The following is a 27,868-nucleotide window of genomic DNA, read 5'->3' on the forward strand; positions in this document are numbered from 1 at the left end:
CAGAGAAAGTAAATAATAAATGTAATAACATTTTTAAATTTAGTATTCTCTTGTGCCTTTTCTTGTCCTTGCCTTTTTATAGCACTCATTCACTGTGTATTTATTGACGATGTAATCTGCAGCAAGCTGTGTGTTAGGCATACTGTGGCGACATATGATTTCTATACTAATGGCACTTACCCTCACGAGTGCTCTCTAGATCCCTGCAAAATCCTCTGAGTAGGCTTCATTATCAAGATTTCACAAATCCATTAGCAATTTTTCTTAATGTAGCTATTAAACACCTGTGCTCTAAAGCCCTCCTGACAGATTTAAATCCTTGCTCTGCTATGAACTAGTTATATATATTTGGGCAAGTAACTTAACCTGTTTGTACTTTAATGCCTCTAACTGTGAAATGAGAAAAGAAACAGTGTCTACCTCTTAGGATTGCTGTAAGATTTTACTGAGTTTATACATTTATACATAAAACTCAGAACAGGGTCTAGCCCATGGTAAATGTTTGAAAAACACTATTGTTATACTGTTCTATGAATATCTCCTGAGCGCAATCCTGTGCGAGGTCCAGATGAAGATTCAGAGAGAGAGTGGGACAGGATCTGGAAGACCAACTCCTAAACAGACTATTACCAAGAGCAAGAGGGGTACGACAGAGGGAAACCAAGGGTCTGCAGGAGAACACAGGAGGTTCTTCAACCCTGTCTGGGGGTCAGGGGAGCCTTCCCAGAAAGGCTAGGGTTCTGTCCCCAGGTTGAGGTCTGTTGTCTTTTGGTGACACTCCATGTCTCCCACAGAGAGGTGGCCAGGCAGTGTTGAGGGGCTGCCATGAATGCACTAAGCTGTTAAGAGAGGCCAAGAGGTAACCTGTAGATCTTAAGATCACTTATTCTGCAGTGAGCCTACACATTTGCTTTTTGTGGTTTCAAATTTTCCTTTGCAGTTGTGAAATGGTACAACATATCTCATATGGAAAAATTAATTTTAGCTTGGATTTCTTTTGTCATATTTAAACTGGTAAAAATAATTTTCAGTAGGAATCTAGTTGAAAGTTTTCAAAATTGGTGTTGTTAGTTGAAAATAAATATTGGCATTGGAAATAACCTAAATACCCAGTAGTAAGGGAATAGTAATATATCATAATCAAGTAAATTGTGATTTATATATAAAATTGGAGCTTCTTTTTTTTTTTTTTTTTAAAGAAACAGAGTCTCACTCTGTTGCCCAGGCTGTAGTGGAGTGGCAAATAATATGTCATGGTAACTTCAAACTCCTGGGCTCAGGCACCCTCTTGTCTCAGACTTTTGAGTAGTTGGGACTACAGGCACACACCAACACAGCCAGCTAATTTTTAAAATTTTTTGTAGTGACAGGGTCTGGTTATGTTGCCCAGGCTGTTGTTGAACTCTTGAGCTCAAGAGATCCTCCCAGTTTGGCCTCCCAAAGTGGTGGGATTATAGGCATCATCCCCTGCACCCTCCTTAATGTAACTATTAAAGTGATATTTATGAGCATTTTTAATGGCATGAGAAATGCTTATGAAAGAATATGAAATATAAAGACAAAAATAGCTCCATCATGTAAATGAATCATTAGATAAAATAATGGAAGAAAATATACTTAAGTGTTGACAATGGATATTGCTAGTTGGTGGGATTACAAGTGATTTCTTTTTTTAAACTTTTTTTTTGGTATTTTCTAAATTTTTCAACTGAAGAATGTATTGCTTTAAAAAAAAGTTTTGGCTGGGTGCATTGGCTCATGCTTGTAATCCCAGCACTTTGGGAGGCCGAAGTGGGCGGATCACCTGAGGTCAGAAGTTCAAGACCAGCCTGGCCTACATGGTGAAACCTGGTCTCTGCTAAAAATACAAAATTATCCAGGTACGGTGGCACACACCTGCAATCTCAGCTACTCGGGAGGTTGAGGCAAGAGAATCACTTAAACCCAGGAAGCAGAGGTTGCAGTGAGCCGAGATCACACCATTACACTCCAGCCTCGGCAAAAAGAGCAAAACTGCATCTCAAAATAAATAAAATAAAATAAAATAAAATAAAAGTTTTAAGATATAATTTACACACCATACATATTAGCCATTTAAAGTATATACTTCAGTGGTTTTGTTTTTTTTTGTTTTTTTGCATGTTCACAGAATTGTGTAACTATCACCACAATTTAATTTTAGAAAACTTTCATCATCCCCCAAACTTACCTTATTCCCATTAACAGTCACCTCCCGTTCCTGCTCCCCTTCTCAGCCCTAGACAACCACTGATTTACGTTCTATCTCTCCAGATTTGCCTATTCTGGATGTTCCATATATTATAAATGGAATCACAGTATGTGCCCCTTGGTGTCTGGCATCTTTGATAAGGCATAAAATTTTCAAGGTTCATCCATGTTGTAGCATGCACCAGTATTTCATTTCATTCTTTTCTATTGCAAAATAATATTTCATTGAATGGGTATATCACACTTATTAATCTATTCATCAGTTGATGGACATTTGGTGTGTTTCCACTTTTTGGCTATTGTGAATAATACTGCTATGATCATTCTTGTACAAGTTTTTGGTGGATATATGTTTTTAATTCTCTTGGTGTATAACCTAGGAGTAAAACTTCTTAGGTCATATGATAACTCCATTTAGCATTCTGAGGAACTGAAAAAGTTCTCAAAGCTGCTGCACCATTTTACATACCAGTGATGTTTGAGGGTTCCACTTTCTCCACATGCTTGTCAACATTTGTTGTTGTTTTTTTGACTATAGCCATCCTAGTGTGTGTGAAGTGGCATCTCACTGTGGTTTTGATTTGCATTTTTCTAATGGCTAATTATGTTGAACATCTTTTCATGATTTTATTGATCATTTATATATCTTCCTTGGAGAAATGTCTATTCAGATCCTTTACTCATTCTTTAATAGGGTTATTGGGAGCTATTTGTCTTCCAATTATTGAGTTACAAGTTCTTTATATATTCTGGATACAAGTCTCATATAAGATATATGATTTGCAAATAATTTCTTTCATTCTGTGGGTTGTCTTTTCACTTTCTTGATGGTATCGTTTTCAGCAAAGGAGTTTTTAATTTTGATGAAGTCCAATTTATTCCTGTTGTTGCTTGTGTTTTTGGTGTTTTATATAAGAAACCATTGCCTACTCCAAGGTTACAAATATTTATTTTTATGTAAACTTCTAAGAATTTTATAGTTTTAGCTCTTACATTTAGTTCTATGATCTATTTTGAGTTGAATTTTGTTTATTGTAACAGGAAGCATTCTAATTTCATTCTTTTGCATGTGCATATCCAGTTGTCCCAGCACCAATTGTTGAAAGACTATTCGTCTCCTATCGAATTGTCTTGGCATCCTTGTTAAAAATCAATTGACCATAAATGTAAGGGTTTATTGCTAGACTCTAATTCTATTCCTTTGATCTACATGTCTACCTTCATGCCGGTACTACACTGTGTTCACTACTATAGTTTTACAGTAAGTGTTGAAATCGGGAAATACAAGTCCTCCAGCTTTGTTCTTTTTGAGATAGTTTTGACTAGGCTGGGTCCCTTACATTTCCAGGCATTGCTTTTATGCTCAAGGGGGGAAGTTTTTTAGAAAAAAAGAAAAAGGAAGGTAGATATTGCTGAAGGAACTGTGAAATTCATTTTGTGTTTTCTGAGTGAAACTTCTGCAATACGACTTTTCTCTTGGATGGGGAATTTCTCTCCCTAAATTCTGTCCTGGTCATGGTAGATTTCCTTTTTCCCTATTGATGAACACTGTGCAGAGTATTGACTCAGACAAAGCTTCATCCTGCCTTGAGTCACTTGGCTGGGTCAGGGGTTATCTTCACATAGGGGGTTCCACAACACCCTAATTTTTTTTTTACTCCTAGCTAAGAATGATCATACTCTATTGTTGTGGTCTCTGCAGTGTTTTGATTGCACACCTCATCGGCAAATCACTTTTGAGTATGAGTTTTTGCATATTCATTTTGAGCACACACAAATATAAATATTTCATTCATTTATAAATTATAAATGCTCATGATTATGATATAAACAAATAAACAAAACAGAAGTTTTAGAAGACGAGATAAAATGACTAGAAATAGACGTTTCCCCACACCTCAATGGCTTTTATCTCTCTGGAGATAGGCTTCTTAGATCTTTCCTGTTTACCTCTGTGTGATCCTAGCACCCAGCCAGCCAAACAGGGCCTGGTATATAGCAGAAGCTCAAAGACATTCAAAATAAAAATTTCAGGCCAGGCGGGGTGTACCTCAGGCCTGTAATCCCAGGACTTTGGGAGGCCAAGGAGCGCAGATCACTTGAGGTCAGGAGTTCGAGACCAGCCTGGCCAACATGGTGAAATCTTGTCTCTATTAAAAATACAAAAATTATCTGGGTGTGGTGGCAGGCTCCTGTAATCCCAGCTATGGGGATGAGGAGGTGCTGAGGGACGATTCCGAGGAGGCAGAGGTTGCAGCGAGCCAAGATGGTACCACTGCACTCCAGCCTGGGCGGCAGATTGAGACTCTGTCTCAAAAAAGAAAAATTTCAAATAGGCTACTATTCCTATTAAAATACACTGCTTCCGGCTGGGCGTGTTGGCTTACGCCTGTAATTCCAGCACTTTGGGAGGCCAAGGCCAGTGAATCACGAGGTCAAGAGATCGAGACCAACCTGGCCAACATGGTGAAACCCTGTCTCTACTAAAATTACAAAAATTAGCTGGGCGTGGTGGCGCACGCCCGTAGTCCCAGCTACTCCAGAGGCTGAGACAGGAGAATCGCTTGAACCCGGGAGGCGGAGGTTGTAGTGAGCCGAGATCACGCCACTGTACTCCAGCCTGGCGACAGATCAAGACTGTCTCAAAAAAAAAAAAAAAACCAACCAAACAAACAAAAACCACTGCTTCCCTATGTTTTGCGCCTAGCAAATAAAAGTTCTGCCTCTATTTCCTGCTAATTGGCTATGATTATTTTGTAGAAAGGCTGTGGGCTCTTCATCTCTCTGTCTTCTCTTTTACCTTTGACTTGCACCACATCTGACTTATATATTTTCTAAAATAGCAGTTGTATCATCCTTCATTTATACTCTTCATTTCTTACTGTGTATTCAGGCAGAGTCCTGATACTAAGACCACAAAGAATGGAAAGCAAGGTCTCTGATCAGGATGTAGCATAGTAGGATGTGAACAAAGGGCAAGGAAGCTCTAGGGTGTGAACATCTGGGACGGCTTCAGGGAGTTGGATTTTAAAAGAAGAGTGGGGAGTTGGTCAAAAGGAGAAGAGAGGCTGTCCCAGTTGAACTGTGGGAGCAAAGGTAGGCGACCCAGCACATTCTAGGAGAGGGGAAAGTTTGAGTTTGGTGTAGCTGAACACTAGGGGCAAGGGCAGTTGCATCTCTTTTAGGAAGAGCTCTCTGGCAGACCTGTAAAGTATTACACTTTTTATTTATTTATTTATTGAGAGACAGGGTCCCTCTGTTCCCCCAGGCTGGAGTGGCACAATCTCAGTTCACTGCGTGCAATCTCCACCTGGGGGCTCAAGTGATCCTCCCATCTCAGCCTCTCAAGTAGGTGGGACCACAGGTCTGAGCCACCGCGCACGGTGTATTTTTGTATTTTTCGTAGAGACGGGGTTTTGCAGTCTACGATATTCCCAGACGGGGGCTGGGAGTATTAGACTTTTGAAGTTGGAAGTAGGGGTAGGCTGTTGGTTGCCTGGAGAGCAGGGCACAATTATAGCTAGAGCGTGAAATCCTCTGTGCTTGGAGGCCCAAACGAAGCAGGGAAACTTTGCTTTAGTGCTCTAGCTAGCAGCATTCTTTTTTTAGGATCTCAGAATCTACTTTTTTTTTTTTTTTTTGTCGGTCCTAGGTTGTTCACCCTTTCCCTTTGTCCCGAAGAGACACTTAAACCTTTATCAGAAAATCACGGTTTATTTCCTGAGAATCGCGGGGACTGGTTGGGGGTACTCTGTTTTAGGGCACCATTTGAGGCCTGTGGCTCAATGGAAGACATAGAGGCGCTTCACTGCACAGGTTTAATCAAGCAAGGGCTTGATAGAAGGATTCATCCCACCCCCGCCCCGATTACATCAAACCACACACCACCCCCGCCCGGATTAAATCACACCACACACACACAAATAGAGGCTCTGGCACATCCTGACAGAATAGCCTCTGCGATGTCAGGAACCCCCAACCTACGGCCATTGGCGTGTCTACGCGGGCCAGGAAGCCCAGGCCCCCGGCCCCTTCCTGGATCACGTCCCTGCCGCGCCCAAGGCTGAAGAGGGGCGGGGCCAGCCGGCGCCCTCCGAGTGGGCCTTGCGCCAGGTCAGGCCTGGCCGGGCCCCGCGGGCCAGCGGCGCCGGTGGGCGGGGCCTCCCTCAGGGCAGTGTCAGTAACGGCGCCAGGCCCCGCCCCTCGGGGAGGCAGGGCGGGGCGGGGCGCGAGCGAGCGCGCGAGCTGGGCCGGAGCCGGCCTGGTCGCCAGCCTAGCCCGGCACAGTGAGCCGAGCGCCTGGGCGGTGGCGGCGGCGCGATGGCTCCGGCCGCGGACCGGGAGGGCTACTGGGGCCCCACGACCTCCACGCTGGATTGGTGCGAGGAGAACTACTCCGTGACCTGGTACATCGCCGAGTTCTGTGAGTGTGGCCTGAGGCGGGAGTGGGGGTGAGAGGGCACCGGGCTGAGGAGACGCCGTGTGAGGAAGGCAAAGGGCGAACCTGGCCGCGAGGGGAGGTGCCAGGCCTGGCCCCGGGAGCTGGAATGCGGCGCCCTGGGCCAGCGGGAGGCTGAGAGGAGCGGGCCGGGAGTCCACTGCGTAGAGGGAGGAGTGCCGGGGTCTGGGCGGGGGGAAGGGGGCCTGAGGATTGGGGGGGCAGAAGAGCAGTGGGAAGTGGGGAGCCCCTGCTGGACCTAAGGGGGAAAGCCTGAGGAGCCGGGTTGGGAATGGGAATTCCCGCCCGAGAGCGGAGTGGGGCTAGGCTGGAAGATTGGAGGACCCTTCCCCTTGGAATGAGGGCCCAGGACACCTGCTCTGCTGTTGCCACCACCAGAAGGGGACAGTTCCTAGCTTCGTCTTTCCCCCAATCCGTGAGAATTCTACCGCCTTTCCCTCCCCTTTTCACTAGAATATTAGACCTCCTCGCTCACCTCCAGAAAACGGTTTCACCAGTCTGAGATCTGAACCATCCCACCCCTATCCCCCAGGTTGTCTTAAAAGTACCAGAGGTCATCTGCTCTCTGAGTATGATTATTCAACTGTCATCTTGCACCAAGAGTCGAAGGCATCTTGCACCTAGTCTGTACCTTCTGCTCCCGCCAGGTTGCCAAGAGTACAAAGGACCAAGTCCCTGCTCCATTCTGTCCTATCCAACTATCTAGGAGTTAGGGGTTATCTGAGGACACTACTTCCACCGACTGCACCTTCTGAGGATTTAAGAATTCTTTAGCTGCGGCTCTGTCAGGCACTGCTGGTCAGGTTGGGCTTGTTCTGTGTGCCTGTGTGTGTGTCTGTGTTTTCCTAGGCGATTTTTCCTGCGAGGCTAGGAGAAATCTGCCACTTCTTTTTCTATCATTTAATCAGGTTTTGAGAGCACAATATCTGATCCTTCTTTTAGGTACCTGCTTCTGGCAAAGTACAGAGAACATCCTTTGGCTAACGATTACTGCCTTCTTTTAGTTGGATCTACTTCTCAGGACCTGAAGTGAAACTCTTCTTAGCTAACCTCATTGTTGAGTGCTGCTCCCAGGCATCTGTGCATGGCTTTGTAGAAAAGAGGCAAGCATATCATGACAAATGGTCCCACTTTATTCTGTTCTGGTAATTGGCTAAGTTTCCACAAAAAAAAAAAAAAAAAAAGAACACTTTTTGCAGTTTTCAGGACTTTAGTACTATTCTCTTATGACCATGATTTAGGCTGAGAGTCACTTTTCTTGAACTATTAGTTTAAATTAATTATTTTTACATAATCATGGAGAAATATGGGCAAAGGGATCATTTGTAATGCAATTACTTGGGAACCACACGTTGGCAAAGGAAGCACTTTACCAGTTAGTTTGTTGTTAGATCACTTTGGCAAGCCCATGCCTGGTCCAGAGAACAATGACCATGAGGGAAGAGACATAAAATCATGCACTCTGTGCTGGAAATATGTAACATGGAAAAGAGGAATTCAAGAGTCTTAAAATATTGGATGGGCTATCATATAGAATAATTTTTTTTATTTATTTAGAATCTGCAATTAGGGCCTATGGGCAGAAACTAACTGTAATGGGGAAAAGTTGACTTCAATGTAAGGAAAAACCTTCTAACCAATGTTATGGGAAAGGTTGGCTTGGGGGACAGAGGACTTTCTGTCACTGAAAATGTTAAATCAGACATTGTTCAATGAACTCGTGAATATTTTTGGAGGAAAAATTTATTTAGTTGAGAAAAGAGGCTGGCCTTAGTTGGTCTTTAGATCCTTTGCAGCTTTATGGGTCTATGCAGGTAATAATGACTCTTAGTTTAGAACCAAGGTTTTGGATTCAAATCAAAAGAAAACACTGGGCTGGGCATTGTGGCCCATGCCTGTAATCCCAGCATTTTGGGAGGCCAAGGCAGGAGTATTGCTTGAAGCCAGGAATTTGAGTCCAGCCTGGCAACATAATGAGACCCTGTCTCCATAAAAAAATAAAACAATTAGATATGCATGGTGGGTTGTGCCTGTAGTCCTAGCTACTTAGGAGACTGAGGTGGGAAGATCACTTGAGCCCAGGAGTTCAGGGTTGCTGTGAGCTGTAATTGTGCCACTGCACTCCAGCCTGGGCAAGAGTTAGACCCTATTTCTATAAAAAAATAAAATAAAAAATGCAAAGAGAGAAAACTGGCAGTTAAGTCATGTGGACTATGAGAGAGCAAGATACTGTGTTCTGGCAGATAGCTCTGAGAAATGGGAAATGACATTTGTTCTCAATGTGCTCAGAAGAGGAAACGCTGAGCAGACTGCAGGGAGGGTTTTGACATAGGAATCAGAGGGGTTGCAAGAAGAGAATGAGTGAATGTTGGCAGCCCTTTGCGCATGCACCTTGGGAGAAAATCATCTGGAGGAAGTTGAGGTCAAGTCATCTTACCATAGCAAGTCATGAGTATCTATAATAATATATCTTGGACTAAGAGAATTTGATCTTTGAAAAATATGCTGATTAATAATAATATGTTTAAAGTATGTGTTTAAAGCAAATGCAATTTTAACATCATGAAGTATTTACATTAATGATAGTATTGATGGTAATATTAAAGGTAATGTAACAATAGCTATTATCTAAGTGGTCACTATGTACTACACTTTGCTAAGCACTTCATATATCTTATCTCTTTTGATCTTTGCAGTAATTTCAAAAAGAAGGTATTATTATCCCCATTTCAAAGATAAGGACATTGAAGCTCTAAGAAACAATTTACCTAAGATTACAGTAAGTGATGTAGAGATGGTATTCACATTGAGGTCTGACTCTAAAGCTACTATCCATGTTACCTTTTCATCATTACTTTTATCACACATTCATTGTTTTGCCCCTATATTCAAGAAAGGAAGACAGATATGAAATACTATGCTCTCACAAAGGACAAATTGAACAACTATTCAGTTTACTCAACTGTCTTTCAACTGTCTTTCAGCATTAAAATATATGTATTTTAGGGAATAATGAAGAGTCTGGGGAATTGCATATTCAGATATGGCAGTGGTTCTCAGTCACTTTCAGCACCTGAAAACTCTTCTGAGCATCAGCCAAGATCAGTTTAAATTCCTTTTGTTTGAACATATTGTAAGGACCAGGGGAAAAGGTCTCTCATTGTGAAATCATAAGCCACTTGATGTGCCAGAAGTTAGAGGTACAGGCAGTCCTTGCTTTGCATAATAGTGTGGGACCATGCAAATGACTGTGCAAGTTAAAACCAGGTAACACTATGGTAATAATCAATGGGAAAAGTTATGATTGTTCTGTGACCTTTAAAACTTTTTGTCAAACATTGTAAACTCTCTTACTGTTGGTTATGAATATATAGGGAAATGAAAAAAGTAAGCATGTTTATTTAGTACACTTTGAAACATTAAAAACATTGAGAAATAAACTTTTTTCTTTATAAAGATCACTTATCAAGGTAAGTGATCCATTCATAATATGGAATGAGGTTTTTTTTTGTTTTTTTGTTTTTTGAGGTAGAGTCTCGCTCTGTTGCCGAGGCTAGAATGCAGTGTCGCTATCTCGGCTCACTGCAACCTCCACCTCCTGGGTTCAAGCAGTTCTCCTGCCTCAGCTTCCCAAGTAGCTGGGATTACAGGTGCTTGCCACCACACCTGGCTAATTTTTGTATTTTTAGTGGAGACGGGGTTTCACCATGTTGGCCAGGCTGGTCTCGAGCTCCTGACCTCAAGTGATCCACCTGCTTCAGCCTCCCAAAGTGCTGGGATTACAGGCATGAACCTCCATGCGCAGTTGTCTTTTTTCTTTTAAATTAAAAAACGTTTTTTTTTTAAGCCAGCTACAACTACACTAATGAGGGCCATCAGGTTTTGGGGTTTTTCTTGAGACAAGGTCTACCTCTCTTGCTTAGGCTGGAGTGCAGAGGCACAATCAGAGCTCACTGCAGCCTCCACCTCCCAGGCTCAAGCGATCCTGCCACCCCAGACCCCATAGCTGGGACTACAGGCGTGTGCCACCATGCCCAGCTAATTTTTTTTTTTTTTCTGGATTTTTAGTAGAGACAGGATTTTGCCATGTTGCACAAGCTGGTCTCAAACTCCTGAGCTCAAGCAGTCCTCCCACTTCAGCCTCCCAACGTGTTGGGATTATAGGCATGAGCCACCAGCTGGGATGAGTACTATCCCTTCATGAATTCTTTTCTAATTTGTATCAGTTTCCAAAATTTATCCTTTGCACTTTTAATATTGTGAAATCTTTCCGAGAGTTCCTTTAATGCAAAGTTGTTTTTTGTTTTTGTTTTTGTTTTTGAGACGGAGCCTCGCTCTGTAGCCCAGACTGGAGTGCAGTGGCACAATCTTGGCTCACTGCAAGCTCCGCCTCCCGGGTTCACGCCATTCTGCTGCTTCAGCCTCCTGAGTGGCTGTGACTACAGGCACATGCCACCATGCCTGGCTAATTTTTTTTTGTATTTTTAGTAGAGACAGGGTTTCACCGTGCTAGCCAGGATGGTCTCGATCTCCTGACCTCATGATCCACCCGCCTCAGCCTCCCAAAGTGCTGGGATTCCAGGCGTGAGCCACCGCACCCGGCCACAAAGTTTTTTTCTGTTAGCATCATTTCTCCTGGGACATCTTTATCCTTTTCACCACAACTACTTTATTCATTTATGTTGATAAGTTTGCCTTCGCTTTCTCTGAATTCCTCAGGCTGCTTTTTCTCTTAATTTTTTTATTTTTATTTTTATTTTGAGACAGAGTCTCGCTCTGTCACCTAGGCTGGAGTGCAATGGTGCAATCTTGGCTCACTGCAACCTCCACCTCCCGGGTTCAAGCAATTCTCTTGTCTCAGCCACCCACATAGCTGGGATTACAGGAGTGCGCCACCATGCCCAGCTAATTTTTGTATTTTTAGTAGAGACGGGGTTTCACCACGTTGGCCAGGCTGGCCTCAAACGCCTGACCTCAAGTGATTCACCTGCCTCGGCCTCCCAAAGTGCTGGGATTACAGGTGTGAGCCACCTTGTCCAGCATCTTTTTTTTTTTTTTTCTTTTTTGAGACAAAGTCTTACTCTGTCGCCCAGGCTGGAGTGCAGTGGCGTGATCTTGGCTCACTGCAACGTCCGCCTCCCAGGCTCAAGCGATCCTCCCACCTCAGCCTCCCAAGTAGCTGGGAGGTACGCGTCACCATACCTGGCTAATTTTTGTATTTTTTTGGTAGAGATGGGGTTTCACCATGTTGGCCAGGATGGTCTTGAACTCCTGGCCTCAAGTGATCTGCTCACCTCAGCCTCCCAAAGTGCTGGAATTACAGGTCTGAGCCACTGCGCCCAGCCCCTCAGACTACATATTGAGAGTCCCTTGAATGACAGTAGCGTCAGCATTCTTATGGTCAGCTATTTCTTCTATAATTCTATTTACATTTGATTGGAATTTTACTTCCAACATTATACATTTTTGTTTCTCTGCTACCCTTTCATCATTCTTGGCCAGTTCTCTCTTTCTGCACTTTTTGTAACATGGCACATAAGTTTATCACCCTGAGACAAGGAGGCAGCTCAAGCTTTCTGTACATGAACTGAATAACCGGTACCAGGTTCACTGTGACTGATCACCAACAGACATTGAAAGAAGTGACCTGGTTGGTCACTGATGGTGATGTACCTCTGTTATTTGTATAATGATTTGTGGACTTAAGATATAGCAGTGAAGTCCGTACTATATTCAGCTACTCACAATTAGTATACAGTGGTAACTGAAATTTGAATTGTGTCATTGGGTAATTGGTGTTATTTAACTAAACTATGATCACTGAAATTTGAGCATATTGGAACCCTGCAAAGTGAATACTGTGTATTTCTAATCCTCAGAACATTCCTATCAAGGAATGTTAGATGTTGTTACCCCACTGTAAAGAGAAGGACGCTGAGTCTTGGAGAAGTTAGTTAAATAAGCAGCTTAGCATCATACAACTATTAAGAGGTAGAAACGGTATTCAAATTTAGGTCTCACAACTCTTTCTACCAAGATATACTATCTATACAAAGTGGAGTTTCAGATGCTGTTGATTTAATGGAAGAAATATTACATAAAGGGAAATGGAGGGGAATTCTAATATTTACTTACAGCTTCATGATGTGAGCCATCATGCCCAGGCCACATTTTCTTTATTCATTCTTCTGACAGCATAAACTTGGGTTACTTCTACCTCTTGGCTATTGTGAATAATGCTGCTGTGAACATGGGTGTTCAGAAAAGAATTACCCAGTTAAAAGTCATTCAGAATGTTTTATTTATTCAGCAGATATTTACTGAGTACCTATTTTGTCACTGACTAAGACTGTAAAACCATTTGAAGACAGCTTCTCTGTTCAAAGTAGCTGAGAGGGCCAGGCGTGGTGGTTCATGCCTGTAATCCCAGCACTTTGGGAGGCCAAGGCAGACGGATCACTTGAGGTCACGAGTTGGTGACCAGCCTGGCCAACATGATGAGACACTGTCTCTACTAAAAATACAAAAATTTGCCAGGTGTGGTGATGTGTGCCTGTAATCCCAGCTACTTGGGAGGCTGAGGCAGGAGAATCACTTGAACCTTGGAGGTGGAGATTGCAGAGAGCTGACATCGTGCCACTGCACTCCAGCCTCGGTGACAGAGTGAGACTCTGTCTCAAAAAAAAAAAAAAGCAGCCGAGAGGCCAGGAGGAGCATGAACAGACAAATACAAACAGGCATATTCTTTCAGGCGAAATGCATTCCCGAAAACGTATTTGATCAAGGAATGTTCAAGAATTGACATATTATTAGGAGGGGTTTATCTATCAGAAAGCTAAAAAATAAAAAATAAATAAACAAAAGAAAGCTAAAAAAATACTTGAAAATTCCCAATTATGGTTTTTATAGGACTTACCTCACCTCAGTCTGAGGAGGTAACCTGGTTGGTATGACTTTCATGGATGGGAAGAATGGCTGTTATGATCTAGTATGATCATCTTGCCATATCCTTTTGTCCATGAGTGAGAATGGTTCAAGTTAGGTATTGTTCTTTCTCATAGGTTTGCTGCCTCTCTCCCCATCCTGTTTGCAGGAAGTAGGCAGAAGGAAAGTAGGGCAGCCTTCAGTCTTTATACCTTTACTATGGGCTTCACTTAGATGGGGGAACAAGGTCTTTTTTTCCTTGCTGCTGCAGCACAAGTCAAAAGGGGTTTTTATCAGCTACCTCTGCCATACAGGTATGCCATGAAAGGCATTTGACTGCTTGTAGCCCTTTGCTATATTTCTTTTTTTCATTTTTATTTTTATTTTTATTTTTTTGAGAAGGAGTCTCACTCTGTCGCCAGGGCTGGAGTGCAGTGGCTGCATCTCAGCTCACTGCAAGCTCCGCCTCCCGGGTTTACGCCATTCTCCTGCCTCAGCCTCCCAAGTAGCTGGGACTATAGGCACCTGCCACCTCGCCTGGCTAGCTTTTTGTATTTTTTAGTAGAGACGGGGTTTCACCGTGTTAGCCAGGATGGTCTTGATCTTCTGACCTCGTGATCTGCCCATCTTGGCCTCCCAAAGTGCTGGGATTACAGGCTTGAGCCACCGCGCCCGGCCGCTGTATTTCTTTTCTTTTCCTTTTCTTGGGTTCCTTCCTGCCATTTTCTCTGAAAAGCAACCTCAAGTTAGTGAGCACAAGTCAGGCTTCTTTTTTGGTCTTGGGACTCTGTGGGCTGGCAGAAGTGACATCCCTGTCATATGAAGGAAGTGCTCCTTTCTCTGAAGGTTATTGACAAGCAAGCAGCACTGCCTCCAAATTATAACTCAAAAGCTCATAAGTCAACTGAAGAATGAAGACCAAATGAAAGGACAAATTGAGTGTACAAAAGAGTTTAGGTTTAATATATCTGTGATTGTGTGTGTGTGTGTGTGTGTGTGTGTGTGTAGCCCATGGTTCCTGGTAACTCTCATATTCTTTTTTAGAGTCTTTTATTATAATGTTGGGGCACTGTAGGCCTCAAAGCAGGCCTCAGGAAACAGAATCTCTGTCTCTCTGGTCTTCCCCTGCCCTTCTGTCACCTACCCAAGGCAGGACTCTAATCTGACTGTGGGTCACAAAACCCTCATTAGAGAGAGAGTCCTGCCCCATACCCTGGAGGATGGAATGCTGCAGAGAGAAGCCAAGAGGAATCTGAACAGACAGGCTTTGCTGGGTTTCCCCACTCAGTCTATTAATATTAGACTATACCCTTTTTGTCCAGTCATATTTCAACATGGTTGTTCATGCTTCAATCATGCCTATCCAATGAAGTCTCCATAAAAGGTTCAAGAGGACAGGTTTGGAGAACTTCCAGATAGCTGAACAGGTGGAGGCTGACAGGAAGGTGAACAAGAACTCATCCACATATTAGGAGGGTGCTGCACTCCAAATCTATGGGGACAGAACCTCCTGTGCTCAGGACCCTTCCAGACCTGCCCCTGTGTATCTCTTCTTCTGGCTGTTTATTTGTAAACTTTGAAATGTCCTTTGTAATAAAATAATAAGCCTGTTTCCCTGGTTCTGTAAGCCTCTGCCCTGGACTTGGGACAGGTGTCTGAAGGAAGGGGGCAGTTTTGGGGACTGAGTCCTCAACCTGTAGGATCTGACACTATCTCGAGGTAGATAATGTTAGAATTGAATTGGAGGACACCCAGCTGGTGTCTGCTATAGAACTGATTGCTATAGAACTGATTGGGTTTCCACACACACACTTGGTCACAGAAGTCTTCTGTGATGATTGTTGGGTTGTGAGAACAGAGGAAAAACACAGTTTGAGTTATGCAACAGTATCCAAGTCAGACTGCCAGTTAATTGCTTTAGGTGCTATGATCGCTTATTACAAACTTAAAACATAGATAGGTTCATAAAGGTTTTAGAATGTTAGTGCTGCAAGAGCTACCATACCAGCTATTTATTTATCTTTAATTGTGGAAAAATACACATAACGTACAATTTATCTTCTTAACCATTTTAAATGTACGTACAGTTCGGTAGTCGGTAGTGTTAAGTACATTCACACTGCTGGGCAATCAATTTCCAGAACTCTTCATGTTGCAAAACTAAAACTCTGTATCCATTAAACAACTCCCCATTTTCTCCTCCTTCTAGTCGCTGGCAACCACCCTTCTACTTTCTGTCTCTATAAATTTGACTAAGTACCTCGTATAAGTTGAACCATACAGTACTTGTCTTTTTGTGAATGTTTTATTTCACTTGGTGTAATGCCCTCAAGGTTCACACATGTTGTAGCAATCAGAATTTCCTTCCTTTTTAAGGCTGTATAGTATTTTATTGTATGTATTTGCCACATTTTCTGTTTTTTGAGAAAGGGTCTCATTCTGTCGCTTACGCTGGAGTGCAGTGGCATGATCATGGCTGACTGTAGCCTCGACCTCCTGGGCTCAAGTGATCCTCCCACCTCAGCCTTCCAAGTAGATGGGACCACAGATGTGTGCCACCACACCTGTCTTTTTATTTTTCTTGTAGAGATGAGGTCTCACTATGTCACCCGAGCTAGTCTCAAACTCCTGGGCTCCAGTGATCCTCCCAAGGTACTGGGATTACAGGTGTGAGCCACTATGCTTGGGCCACATTTTTTATTCATTCTTCTGTCGGTGTACACTTGGGTTGCTTCTACCCCTTGGCTATTGTGAATAATGCTGCTGTGAACATGGGTGTACAAATGTCTCTTCAAGACCCCTGAGGTGGAACTGCTGGACCATGTGGTAAGAGAGTAGCTATTTTAACCTTTTCATTGTAAAGAAGCCTTTTAAAAAATTTCTTTCATGGGTGCCATGAATTTATCACTCTTACATAAATTGTAATTTATTATTCCTACATAAATTACAATTGTTAGTGGACTTTATCCCTGTTTTAATTAATCAAAGGTACATGTAACTCAATCAGATAAGTCCTAGATACTATTACCATGCTGTAATGATTATATGAGATATAGCCACTAACTAATTAGTTTAATGCATTGATATAAAACAAAACAGCATAATATTTTCATTACAGTCTTCTTGTGGATAAATGTGATGAAATATTAAAAATAGCCAATAGAAATAATAATAGCTAAAATTCATGGGGTTTAATGTACAAAGTTCTGAGTGTATTATCTGATAAGAACTCTTATTACAATCCTTACAACAACTCTTAAATTAGGTTCTGTAGTCCTGTTTTAAAGATCTGGAAATTTAGGGCAGACAGGGATTAAATAATTTGTCTAAAGTTTTCTACTTTGCAAGTGGCAAAGCAAAGAATTAAACTCATGCTCTGACTTCCAGAGTGCATTCTCATTATCTCTCTTCCTGTTTTACTTTTGCTATTAGCTTTTTGAGGTATAATTTACTTACAATAAAATGCATCTATTTTAAGTATATAGTGTAAAGCAAAAAGTATCTGAGAAAGGTTTCAGCCAATTTACAAGATTTTTTTGCCAGGGTTAAGGATCATGACCTGTGACACAGCCTCAGGAAGTCTTGAGAACATTTGCCTAAGGTGGCTGGGTTACAGCTTTGTTTTATGTTTTAGGGAGACATAAGATGTCAATCAGTACAGGTAAGGTATACATTGGTTCAGTCTAGAAAGGTGGGACAACTTGAAGTGGTGAGTAGGGGGCACAGCTTACAGGTCATAGGTGGATTTAAAGATTTTCTGGGCCAGGCGTGGTGGCTCACGCCTATAATCTCAGCACTTTGGGAGGCCAAGATGGGCGGATCGCAAGGTCAGGAGATCAAGACCATCCTGGCTAACATGGTGAAATCCCATCTCTACTAAAAATACAAAAAAAAAAAAAATTAGCTGGGCATGGTGGCAGGCACCTGTAGTCCCAGCTACACGGGAGGCTGAGGCAGGAGAATGGCATGAATCCGGGGGACGGAGCTTGCAGTGAACCGAGATCACACCACTGCACTCCAGCCTGGGCAACAGAGTGAGACTCCATCTCAAAAAAAAAGATTTTCTGATTGGCAATTGGTTGAAAGAGTTAAGTTATTATTTAAAGCCTTGGAATCAATAGAAATCAGTATCTGGGTTAAGATAAGGGGTTGTAGAGACCAAGGTTCTTATTATGTAGATGAAGTCTCGTTGGTGGCTGCCCTTAGAGGGAATAGATGGCAAATGTTTCCTATTCAGATCTTTAAAAGATGCTAGACTCTAGCTAATCTCTTCAGGATCAGAAAACAAGCTGGAAAGGGAAAGAAATTCTCTATAGAATGTAAATTTCCTCTACAAGAGACAGGTTTGCAGGGCCATTTCACATTATGTCAAAAAACATATTTTGGGTAAAGAACTTTGATTTCTTGCAGGGCCTTGCTATTTATCTATTTATCAAGTGATGGTATATTAGAGTCAGGTTGGAATTTGGTATCTTGTTGCTCTAAAAAGTCTGTTCTGTCAGTCTTAGGATCTCTATTTTTTAATGTTAATGCTGGTCAATTGTGTGCCTGAACTCCAAAGAGTATAATGAGGCATATCTGACCCCTCTCTCCACCCACCACCCCCCTTCATCCCCTAACTTTACCCCCCAAACCTTGGCATGGACTGAACTTTTTTTTTGAGACTGAGTCTCACTTTGTCACCAAGGCTGAAGTACAGTAGCGCCATCTTGGCTCACTGCAACCTCTGCCTCCTGGGTTCAAATGATTCTCCTGCCTCAGCCTCCCAAGTACCTGGGATTACAGGCGCGTGCCACCACCCCTGGCTAATTTTTATATTTTTAGTAGAGACAGGGTTTCGCCATGTTGGCCAGGCTTGTCTCGAGCTCCGGACCTCAGGTGATCTGCCTGCCTTGGCCTCCCAAAGTGCTGGGATTACAGGTGTGAGCCACCACACCCAGTCTTGAAGTAGCCATTTAATCCCAAAACTATACACTTAACTACGATACTACCCTGTCTTCCTCCCTTATCACTTTTTTAGACCCAAGTGAGGCCAGGGACCTTATGTTGGGAACTAGTGATCTAATGTTCTCATTTTACAAATAGGGAAAAAGACCTTGAGAAGTGATCTGCCTAAGATTACATTGAAAATTAGTGGTGAAGCCTAGATTGGAATCTACATTTAGTAGTTTCTCAGTCTGGAAAATGATGGAGCTGAGGATGATGATGTCATTATTGTTGATGTCATATTGTTAATGGGTTACCAGATCACAGGACTTCTCCAAACAAAAAGTTTCTAATGAACTGTTTTATTATGGTGAAGATACCTAACATCTATGAAGTGCTTTACAACAGTGGACCTCAGACTTTAATGTGTATGTGAATTACCTGGGAATCTTGTAAAAACATTCTGGTTTAGTGGATATGGAATGTGGCCTTAGAGTCTGCATTCCTTTTTTTCCTTTTCTTTTTCTTTCTTTCTTTCTTTCTTTCTTTCTTTTCTTTTCTTTTCTTTTTTTTTTTTTTTTTTTTTTTTGAGACAGGGTCTCACTCTATTGCCCAGGCTTAAGTTCAGTGGCATGATCATAGCTTACTGTAACCTCAAACTCCTGGGTTCAAGGGATCCTCCTGCCTCAGCCTCCCTAATAGCTAGCACTGCAGGTGTCTGCCACCATACCTGGCGATTTTTTAATTTTATTTTTTGTAGAGATGCGGGTAATCTTGCTATGTTGCCCAGGCTGGTCTCGAACTCCTGGCCTCAAGCGATCCTCCCAAAGTGTTAGGATTACAGGCGTAAGCCACCATGCCTGGCTGAGTCTGCATTTCTTAAAAGCTATCAGGTGATTCCAGTGCTGGTGGTCTGGAGACTACACTTGGAGAAATAAGGCTTTAACATACACAAAGCATTTTTATATCTTTTCTCAGTGTTGTCTCTGTTTGTATGTAAGGAAAGTAAGTTCAAAAGGATAAGCAGTTTGTTAAGGATCACAGGGCTGGTACTAGAACCTGGGTGTCTAACTTTGCAAATCAAGTTAGGTGTTGATTATCCTGCACAGTAACAGTAGGGTGAAAACCTGTATGTGAAGGAAAGCTTGAAAAGGATCATTCTGGGTAATGAGCTAAATTGAACTTTTTTATTTCAGAAACAATTTTCATCTCTATTTTCTCTTAGTACCTTTCCCAAGCTTAAATGAAATCACCTTTTAGACTCAAGTCTGTAGTTAGCAGCTAGAGCTTAGTAGGTACTTGAAGTCTGAGTACATTTGAAAGTTTAATCTTGGTATCTGCTCAAGTCTTCAAAGATATTAACTGGAAGAATTGTCATTTGGTAGCACATTTTGGAAGAAATGATTGATTTTTTTAAGTGAAACAGTAATTCGGGTGTGTGTGTGTGTGTGTGTGTGTACATAAGGAGAACAGTACAATTCCTCAAACAGTAATTTGGGGACTTCACTGAGATAGAATACATAGTATAGTAAACATTTAAATGAAAGTCTTGTCCAGTCCATTGTTATTTCAGGTTAGGATTTTAAATTTTTTTTCCAGTTTTTAGAATCTACCTTTGTTCCTTTGCCAGCTATTTCCAATAGTGGGAAAAAACTCACCCGGAGAGTTTTAGGTAGTGCAGAACATTCAAAAGAAGTAAAGGCATGAAGAAACATTTTGGGACCCAGCAAAATGATAGATCCCAAAAGGGACAGTAAAAGCATTTTATGGTTGCATGAAAGTCCTAGATATTTTACTTTGGGGAAAGTAAATGGTATAATGGAACAGCTGGCCAATGGACTTGCAGTCAGAATCAAGATTCCTACCTGGACTTCACTCCATTGAGCCTGTGACTTTGAGCAAATCACTTAACCCTATCAAATATCATTTTTCTCATTTTACAAAAACTGATAAAAAGAATGGTTATGAGATTTAAATGGCATGATGCATGTGAAAACACACTGTGAAGTACCTGGCAAATATTAGGTACTCAATGAAGATTAGTTGAATTGGAATCTAATCAAAATAAGTTTAAAAAAAAAAAGCAAAGCTAACCCATGCTTGTTGTGGCTTCCTTACCTGTGGTGATTAGTTTCATCTGTGAACTCGGCTAGGCTATAGTATTCACTTATTTAGTCAAACACTTACCTTGGTGTTGCTATGATGGTATTTAGTAAATGTGGTTAATATCTATAATCAATTGACTTTAGGTAAAGGAGATTACCTTCAATAACATGAATGGCCTCATCCGATCATTTAAAAGGCATTAAGCACAAAAGCTAAGGTTTCCAGGAGAAGAAATCCTGCCTTATGTTTGCAGCTTCACCTCCTGCCTGAGTTTCTAGGGCATGGGAGTTGGGGACGGGGGCAGTTAAAGCTTTATTTTGGGAGGTCTACTTGATTCCTTACTTTGGTGGACTTCCCATTTCTCCTTTTCTCCCTCCCTTCTTTCTTCCTTCTTTGATTTGTTTTTAAATTCAGGATTTTTAGATGTTTTCTGTGGGAGGTTCAATTGGATTATCTATATGTCACATATCCTTAATCTGATACTTTTGCACATGCTGTTGGCTTGTCATTTGTCATTTGTAACTGCATTATCTGAGTCAGTGGGTATCTCTTTAAACCTTGACTGATTACTTCTTAGAGAATTAGGTGCTTTTTCTATTTCCCTTTGAGGACTTTCTATTGACTAAAGGATAAAGACCAAATTCTAACATGGCATGAAGAGCACTTCTTTTTTTTTTTTTTTAGATGGAATCTTGGGTTCTGTTGCCAGACTGGAGTGCAGTGGTGCGATCTTGGCTCAATGCAACCTCCGCCTCCTGGGTTCAAGCGATTCTTGTGCCTCAGCCTCCCAAGTAGCTGGGATTACAGGCATGCCACTGCACCCGGCTAATTTTTGTATTTTCAGTAGAGATGGGGTTTCACCATGTTGGCCAGGCTGGTCTCGATCTCCTGACCTCATGATTTGTCCACCTCAGCCTCCCAAAGTGCTGGGATTACAGGCATGAGCCACCGCGCCTGGCCAACGTTTCATTTTTTTAACATGAAATTTTTACACATACAACAAAGTTGGATGAATTCTTCAGTGAATATCCATTCACCCACTAACTAGATTCTACCATTAACATTTTATTACACTTGTTTTTATCACACACTGATTCGTTTTTCCATTCCTTTCTCCATCCATCAGTTCATTTTATTTTTTGATACATTTTGAAGTAAATTGCAGACATCTGTTTGCTTTCCTCTAAATACTAAAGCATATCATTAAAGTTTAATTCCTTGTTTTTTTTCTTTTGATGTAAAATTTACATTCAATGTAATACACAATTTTTTTTTTTTTTTTTTTGAGATGGAATCTTGCTGGGTTGCCAAGGCTGGAGTGCAGTGGCATGATCTCAGCTTACTGCAACCTCCCTGTCCCAGGTTCAAACAATTCTGCCTCAGACTCCCAAGTAGCTGGGATTACAGGTGAAGACCACCACACCCGGCTAATTTTTTTATTATTAGTAGAGACGGGGGATTACAGGCATGTGCCACCACACCCAGTTAATTTTTTCATTTTTTTTGTAGAGATGGGGTTTCACCATGTTGGCCAGGATGGTCTAGAACTCCTGACCTCAGGTGATCCTCCCACCTCAGCCTCCCAAAGTGCTGGGATTACAGGCCTAAGCCACTGCACCTGGCCTGTAATACACAAATCTTAAGTTATTTTTGCTAGATTTTGAGAAATGCATACACCTATGTAACAACCTCTATCAAGATGTGGAACTTTACCATCAGCCAGGAAAGTTCCCTCATGCCCCTTCCCTGTTAATCGCTATCTCCATCTTAGCCCTTCTTTCCAGCGTAACCACTGTTGGCTGATTTTTTTTCCCTACCATAGATTAGGTTTGCCTGTTCGAGAACTGCATGGAAATGGACTCATCTAGTATTTACTATTTGGGGTAAGGCTTCTTTTGTTCAGCATGTTTTTGAGATTCATCCATGTTGCTATGTGGTAGGATTCCACTGTGTGAATATACCACAGTTTGTTAACCCGTTTTCCTGTTGATGGACACATGGCTGTTTTTAGATGTGGGCAATTATAAGTAAAGCTGCTATAAACATTCTTGGGCAGATCTTTTTGTGGATATATATTTTCATTTCTCACAGGTAAATGCTTAGGATTGGAATAATTGGGTCATAGAGTATGTGTATGTTTAGTTTTATTAGATATTGCCAGACCTTTTCCCAAAGTGGTTGTACCATTTTACACACAGAGTATCTGATCCACATCTTTGTCAACATTTAGTGTCAGTCTTTCAAATTTTAGTCATTCTGGTGGATGTATGGTTGTATCTCATTGTGCTATCCAGTTTATTTATTATTATTTTTTTTTTTTGAGACGGAGTCTTGCTCTGTCGCCCAGGCTGGAGTACAGTGGCCGGATCTCAGCTCACTGCAAGCTCCGCCTCCCGGGTTTACGCCATTCTCCTGCCTCAGCCTCCCGAGTAGCTGGGACTACAGGCGCCCGCCACCTCGCCCAGCTAGTTTTTTTTTTTTTGTATTTTTTAGTAGAGACGGGGTTTCACCGTGTTAGCCAGGATGGTCTCGATCTCCTGACCTCGTGATCCACCCGTCTCGGCCTCCCAAAGTGCTGGGATTACAGGCTTGAGCCACCGCGCCCGGCCACTATCCAGTTTATTTTTAACTCTTCAGTCTTTCTTCTTTCGTTTCCTTGCCCTACTTACATTTCACTCTTGCCAAAACAAGCTATTTACATATACATTAATACCCCGTGCACTTTTTATTGTTCATATTGTTCCCATGAGAGATAATAATAAATTTGTTTTAAAATCATGAAGTTTGTGATGGTTATTCAGCAAAAAATACCTGAAAACTGTGTCTGAAGTTGAGTTTTGAGAAATTTGATTTTCTGTTGTGAAAACTCAGAGTATGTCATATTATACCATGCCTTTTATTCTTAGAAGAGGAAACTAAAGAATAAAGGTTAGTACTTTTATAAGCCCATCTGAAGATAACAAAAAATTTTATAAGCATCGTTTTATTTATACCTGCAATGTACTCAAGACTCAAAAGAATTATTTTACCCAGTGAAAGCAAGTAAGTACCTCAGGGTTGAAATAATTCAGTTATGAAGCTGGAAAAAAATCTTTGACTCATCATAGGTATAGATTCTTGATCTAACATATGTTCTTTAACTTTTCACAGCATGCTGCTTTTAACAGCAAGTAGGACTGGCTAGAGTCAGAACTCCAAAACTATGCATGTTAAAATCTTGATGCCGCTCTAAAAGCTGTGTTTTTATGGTCTTCATTCACTTATTCATTTATACAAAATGATAAGGAGAGATTCTAGATAAGATAGTTTTCCTGAAATGAAACATTATGGTTTCTAAGCTATTTCACCTTCTGAGTAGCAGTTTTTCCTTTTTTTCCCCCATTTCTTTTTTTAAGCAGATATGAGGGCAATCTGACTTTGTCTTCTGAAATCCCATTGATTGCTAGAGTTGATTCAATTAATCTTGCCAATCAGATGACTGTTTTGTGTTCAGAAAGTTCAACCTAAAGGTTGACAAATGAAGAGAATTATGACCTTAATAAAGGAGGACAGTCCTTTGGTTAAGAGCAGTCATCACTAAAGAAACATTTAGCACCCTCTGTGTCCTTCCCTGATCCCATCTTTTTCCTTTTCCTCTGGAGATAACCAGTATACTTAATTTAGTGTTTATCATTTCCTAGCTTTTACCACTTTGCATTCCTAAAAATATACTATTTAAGTTTGCTTGTTTTATATTTTATATAAGTGGAATTGTACTATGTGTACATTCTTCCACGACTTGCTTTTTTTTTGTTTTTTAACACAAATTGTGCTTGTTAGTATCATTCATGCTCCTGAGAATTGACTGTGTTGATGGATGTAGATTTAGTTCATTTATTTTTGCTGTTGTTTAGAATTCCACTGTATGAATATATTCATTTATCCATTCTTTAATCATTGGACATTTTGTTGTTTCCAGGTTTTTGCTATTACAAATAAGGCTGTTGTGAACATTCTTGTGCATCTTCTGGTACACAGAAATGTAAGGGTTTCTGTATATACTTAGGAGTGTAATTGTTAGAATATAGGTCATGCTCATATTCAACTTTAACTTTTAGGTTGGTGCAAAAGTAATTGCGGTTTTTGCCATACTTTCAATGACAAAAGCCTCAATTACTTTTGCAGCGACCTAATAGAAGTTCTCGAATTTTTTGGTCTCATGACCCCTTTACACATTTAAAAAGTATTGAGGACCCCAAAGAGCTCTGTGAGTTAAATCTATTGGTATTTACTATATTAGAAGTTAAAACTGAAAAAAATTAAATCTTTATTAATCCATTTAAGATTCATATTTGTGAGAAATGAGATTTATCCATGTGTTGTATCAGTAGTATGTTTCTTTTGATTGCTGAGAAGTATCCCATTGAATGAATGTAATAGTTTGTTTATCTATTTTCCTATTGACAGGATACCTGGGCTGTTTCCAGTTTTTGGCTATTATGCATAAAGTTGAACATTCTTAAACAAGTCTTTTTGTGAATGTGTATTTTCATTTTTCGTGAATAAATACCTAGGATTGGAATTGCCAGGTTAAGGTTGGTTTATGTTTTAGTTTTCTAAGAGCCTGTAAGACTTTTTCTCCACAGTGATGTATCATTTTTCATTCTCATCATGTAAGTTTTAGGTGCTCCACATCCCCAACAATGTTTCATTTTGTCATACTTCTTAATTTTATCCATTCTGGAATGTATGTAGTGGTATCTCATTGTAATTTTAATTAGCATTTACCTGATGTCTGATGATATTGAGCATATTTTCTTGTGCTTCTTGGTCATATGTATATCTTCTTTTGTGAAGTATCTTTTCAAATCTTTTGCCCATTTAAAAAAATTAGATTGTCTTTTTATCATTGAGTAATAGGGGCTCCTTTCATATTCAGAATATAAATTCATTTGCCAGATGGATGTTTTGTGACTATTTTCTCCCTGTCTCCCTACTTCATTTTTTTAAAGGAGTTTTTTTGATGAGAAGTTGTATATTTTGATGAAGTCTAATTGATCAGCTTTTTCTCTTACAGTTATTGCTTTTCATAGCTTGTCTAGTTCCATGTTTTCTTTTGGAAGCTTTATAGTTAATTGCTTTGTATTCAGGTCTATATCCATCTCAAATTTATTGTCACATATGGTGTAAAGTAAGGATTGAAGTTTATTTTTTCCTCATAGGCATATCCAGTTATTTTAGCACAATTTAACCATGTAATCTTCAAATAGAAGTTTCACTTCTTTTTTCCAATCTTTATTCACTTTATTTCTTTTGCTTACACTATTGCACTGGCTAGGACCTCCAGGGCAATGTTGAGTAGAAATGACATCATGAGTGAACATCTTTGCCTTTTCCTGATTTAAAAAGCAAATAATTCAATATTTCATTATTAGATATAATGTTAGCTATAGGTCTTTTGTAGATATCCTTTATTTGATTGAGGAAGTTCTTGTTGAGTTTTATCATGAATAGGTGTTGGGTTTGTCAAATGTTCTTGTGATTTTATCCTTTCTGTTAATATGATTGATTGATTGATTTTTGAATGTTGGATAAACTTTGTTTCGCTGGCCCGCTTAGACATTATATGTTATCCTTTTTATGAGTTGCTGAATTTAATTTGCTTGTATTTTTGGCAGGGTTGATTTTTGCCAGGATTTTTGCATCTTTGTTCATAAGAGATATTTTTCTGACATTCGTTTTTTGTTAGGTTTCTTGCTTCAGGTTTTTAAGTTGTGTTTTTCAAGGAAATTTGTTCATTTCCTCTAAATGGTTGAATATATTGTCATAAAATTATTTCTGACATTTCCTTATTGCTTTTTTAATGTCTGTAGAATCTTGGGTAACTCTGTTCTTTCATTCCTGAAATCAGTAATTTGTATATTCTCTCTTTTTTGATGATTAATCGTCCTAATGGTTTATTTGATTTTATTATGTCAGTGGAACAACTTTTGGCTTTGTTAATTTTCTCTACTTTATTCTTATTCTGTTCTTATTTTTTTCCTTCTACTTATTTTTATTTAATGTATTCCTTTTTTGGCTTCATGAGATGAAAGCTTAAAACACTGATTTTAGATCTTTCTTTGTTAATAGAAACATTTAAAGTTGTAAATTTTTCTCTTGGCGCACAAACTGTTTTTCCTCTGTGCTCACAATACAATCAACACAGAAGATTTCTGTGACCAGATGTGTGGGGATTTCTCCCCACCAACAGAGAAGCAATCAGTTTTGCAGTGGACACTAGCTGGGTATCTTTCAGTTCAATTCTGACACTATCTACTTGGTAGCACCAGATCCACAGGTTGAGGGCTCAGTCCCACAAGACTGTCCTCTACTTCCCAATGCCAGTCGGAAGCCCCATGTTGTTTTACTTGTGTTTCTGATTAACCTGCTATAAATAGGATTAGATTCAGATTCTTCTTGGCCTCGTCTGTGCAGCATTCCTTCCTCCAGGGTATGGGATGGGGCCCCTTCTGAAATGGGGGTCTTGTGATTTACCATCAGATATAGTAGCAGAGAATTTATTTATGTCCAGCTCTGAGACAGAAAGGTGAGGGAAAATTAGAGTATATTTTTTAGTTTCTGTGGACTGCCATGGGGAGAAATAACAAGGACTATGGGAGCTATAAGCCAGGAACTGTGGATGAAAACATATATATATGTATGTATGTATGTTATGTATGTATACTATCACAGTACTCCCTAAGCTTATTGTGCTGGTATTTGGAGGTGGGGGCTTTGAGACATAATTAGTTCATGAGGATCTACCCTTATGACTGGGATTAGAGCCCTTGTAAGAAGATGCCAGGGTGGGGTATGGTGGCTCACACCTGTAATACCAGCACTTTGGGAGGGGGAGGTAGGCGGATTGTTTGAGCCCAGGAGTGAGTAACCAGCCTGGGCAACATGGTGAAACTCATCTCTACAAAAATAAAAGAAATTAGCCCTGCATGGTGGTGCACACCTGTAGTCCCAGCTACTTGGGAGGCTGAGGTGGAAGGATTACTTGAACCTTGAAGGTCAATGCTGCAGTGAGGTATGATTGCACCACTGCACTCCAGCCTGGATGACAGAGTAACACAATGTCTCAAAAAAAAAAAAAAAAGAAGTAGAATTCCCGAGCAGATAACAATTTAAATGTTATTAACAGGGCAACAAATTGTCAGGTTTATCTTTGGTTGATATGGTTTGGGTTGGATCTATCAT

The 27,868-nt window shown here is 40.7% G+C and overlaps 1 protein-coding gene across 2 annotated transcripts in view; it reads left to right on the forward strand.

Annotated features, from left to right (window-relative positions):
* Window positions 1-6,447: 6,447 nt before the first annotated feature.
* Window positions 6,448-27,868, forward strand: part of ACER3 (alkaline ceramidase 3) — a 152,392-nt gene continuing 130,971 nt past the window's right edge. For both annotated transcript variants that reach the window (XM_023209344.1, XM_023209343.2), the window contains exon 1: window positions 6,448-6,652. In XM_023209344.1, the coding sequence (XP_023065112.1) occupies window positions 6,550-6,652 (103 nt within the window). In that variant the 5' untranslated portion in view covers window positions 6,448-6,549. The remainder of the gene's footprint in view (window positions 6,653-27,868) is intronic.

Source organism: Piliocolobus tephrosceles, chromosome 13 (assembly GCF_002776525.5).
Source record: "Piliocolobus tephrosceles isolate RC106 chromosome 13, ASM277652v3, whole genome shotgun sequence".
Classification (NCBI taxonomy): Eukaryota; Metazoa; Chordata; class Mammalia; order Primates; family Cercopithecidae; genus Piliocolobus; species Piliocolobus tephrosceles.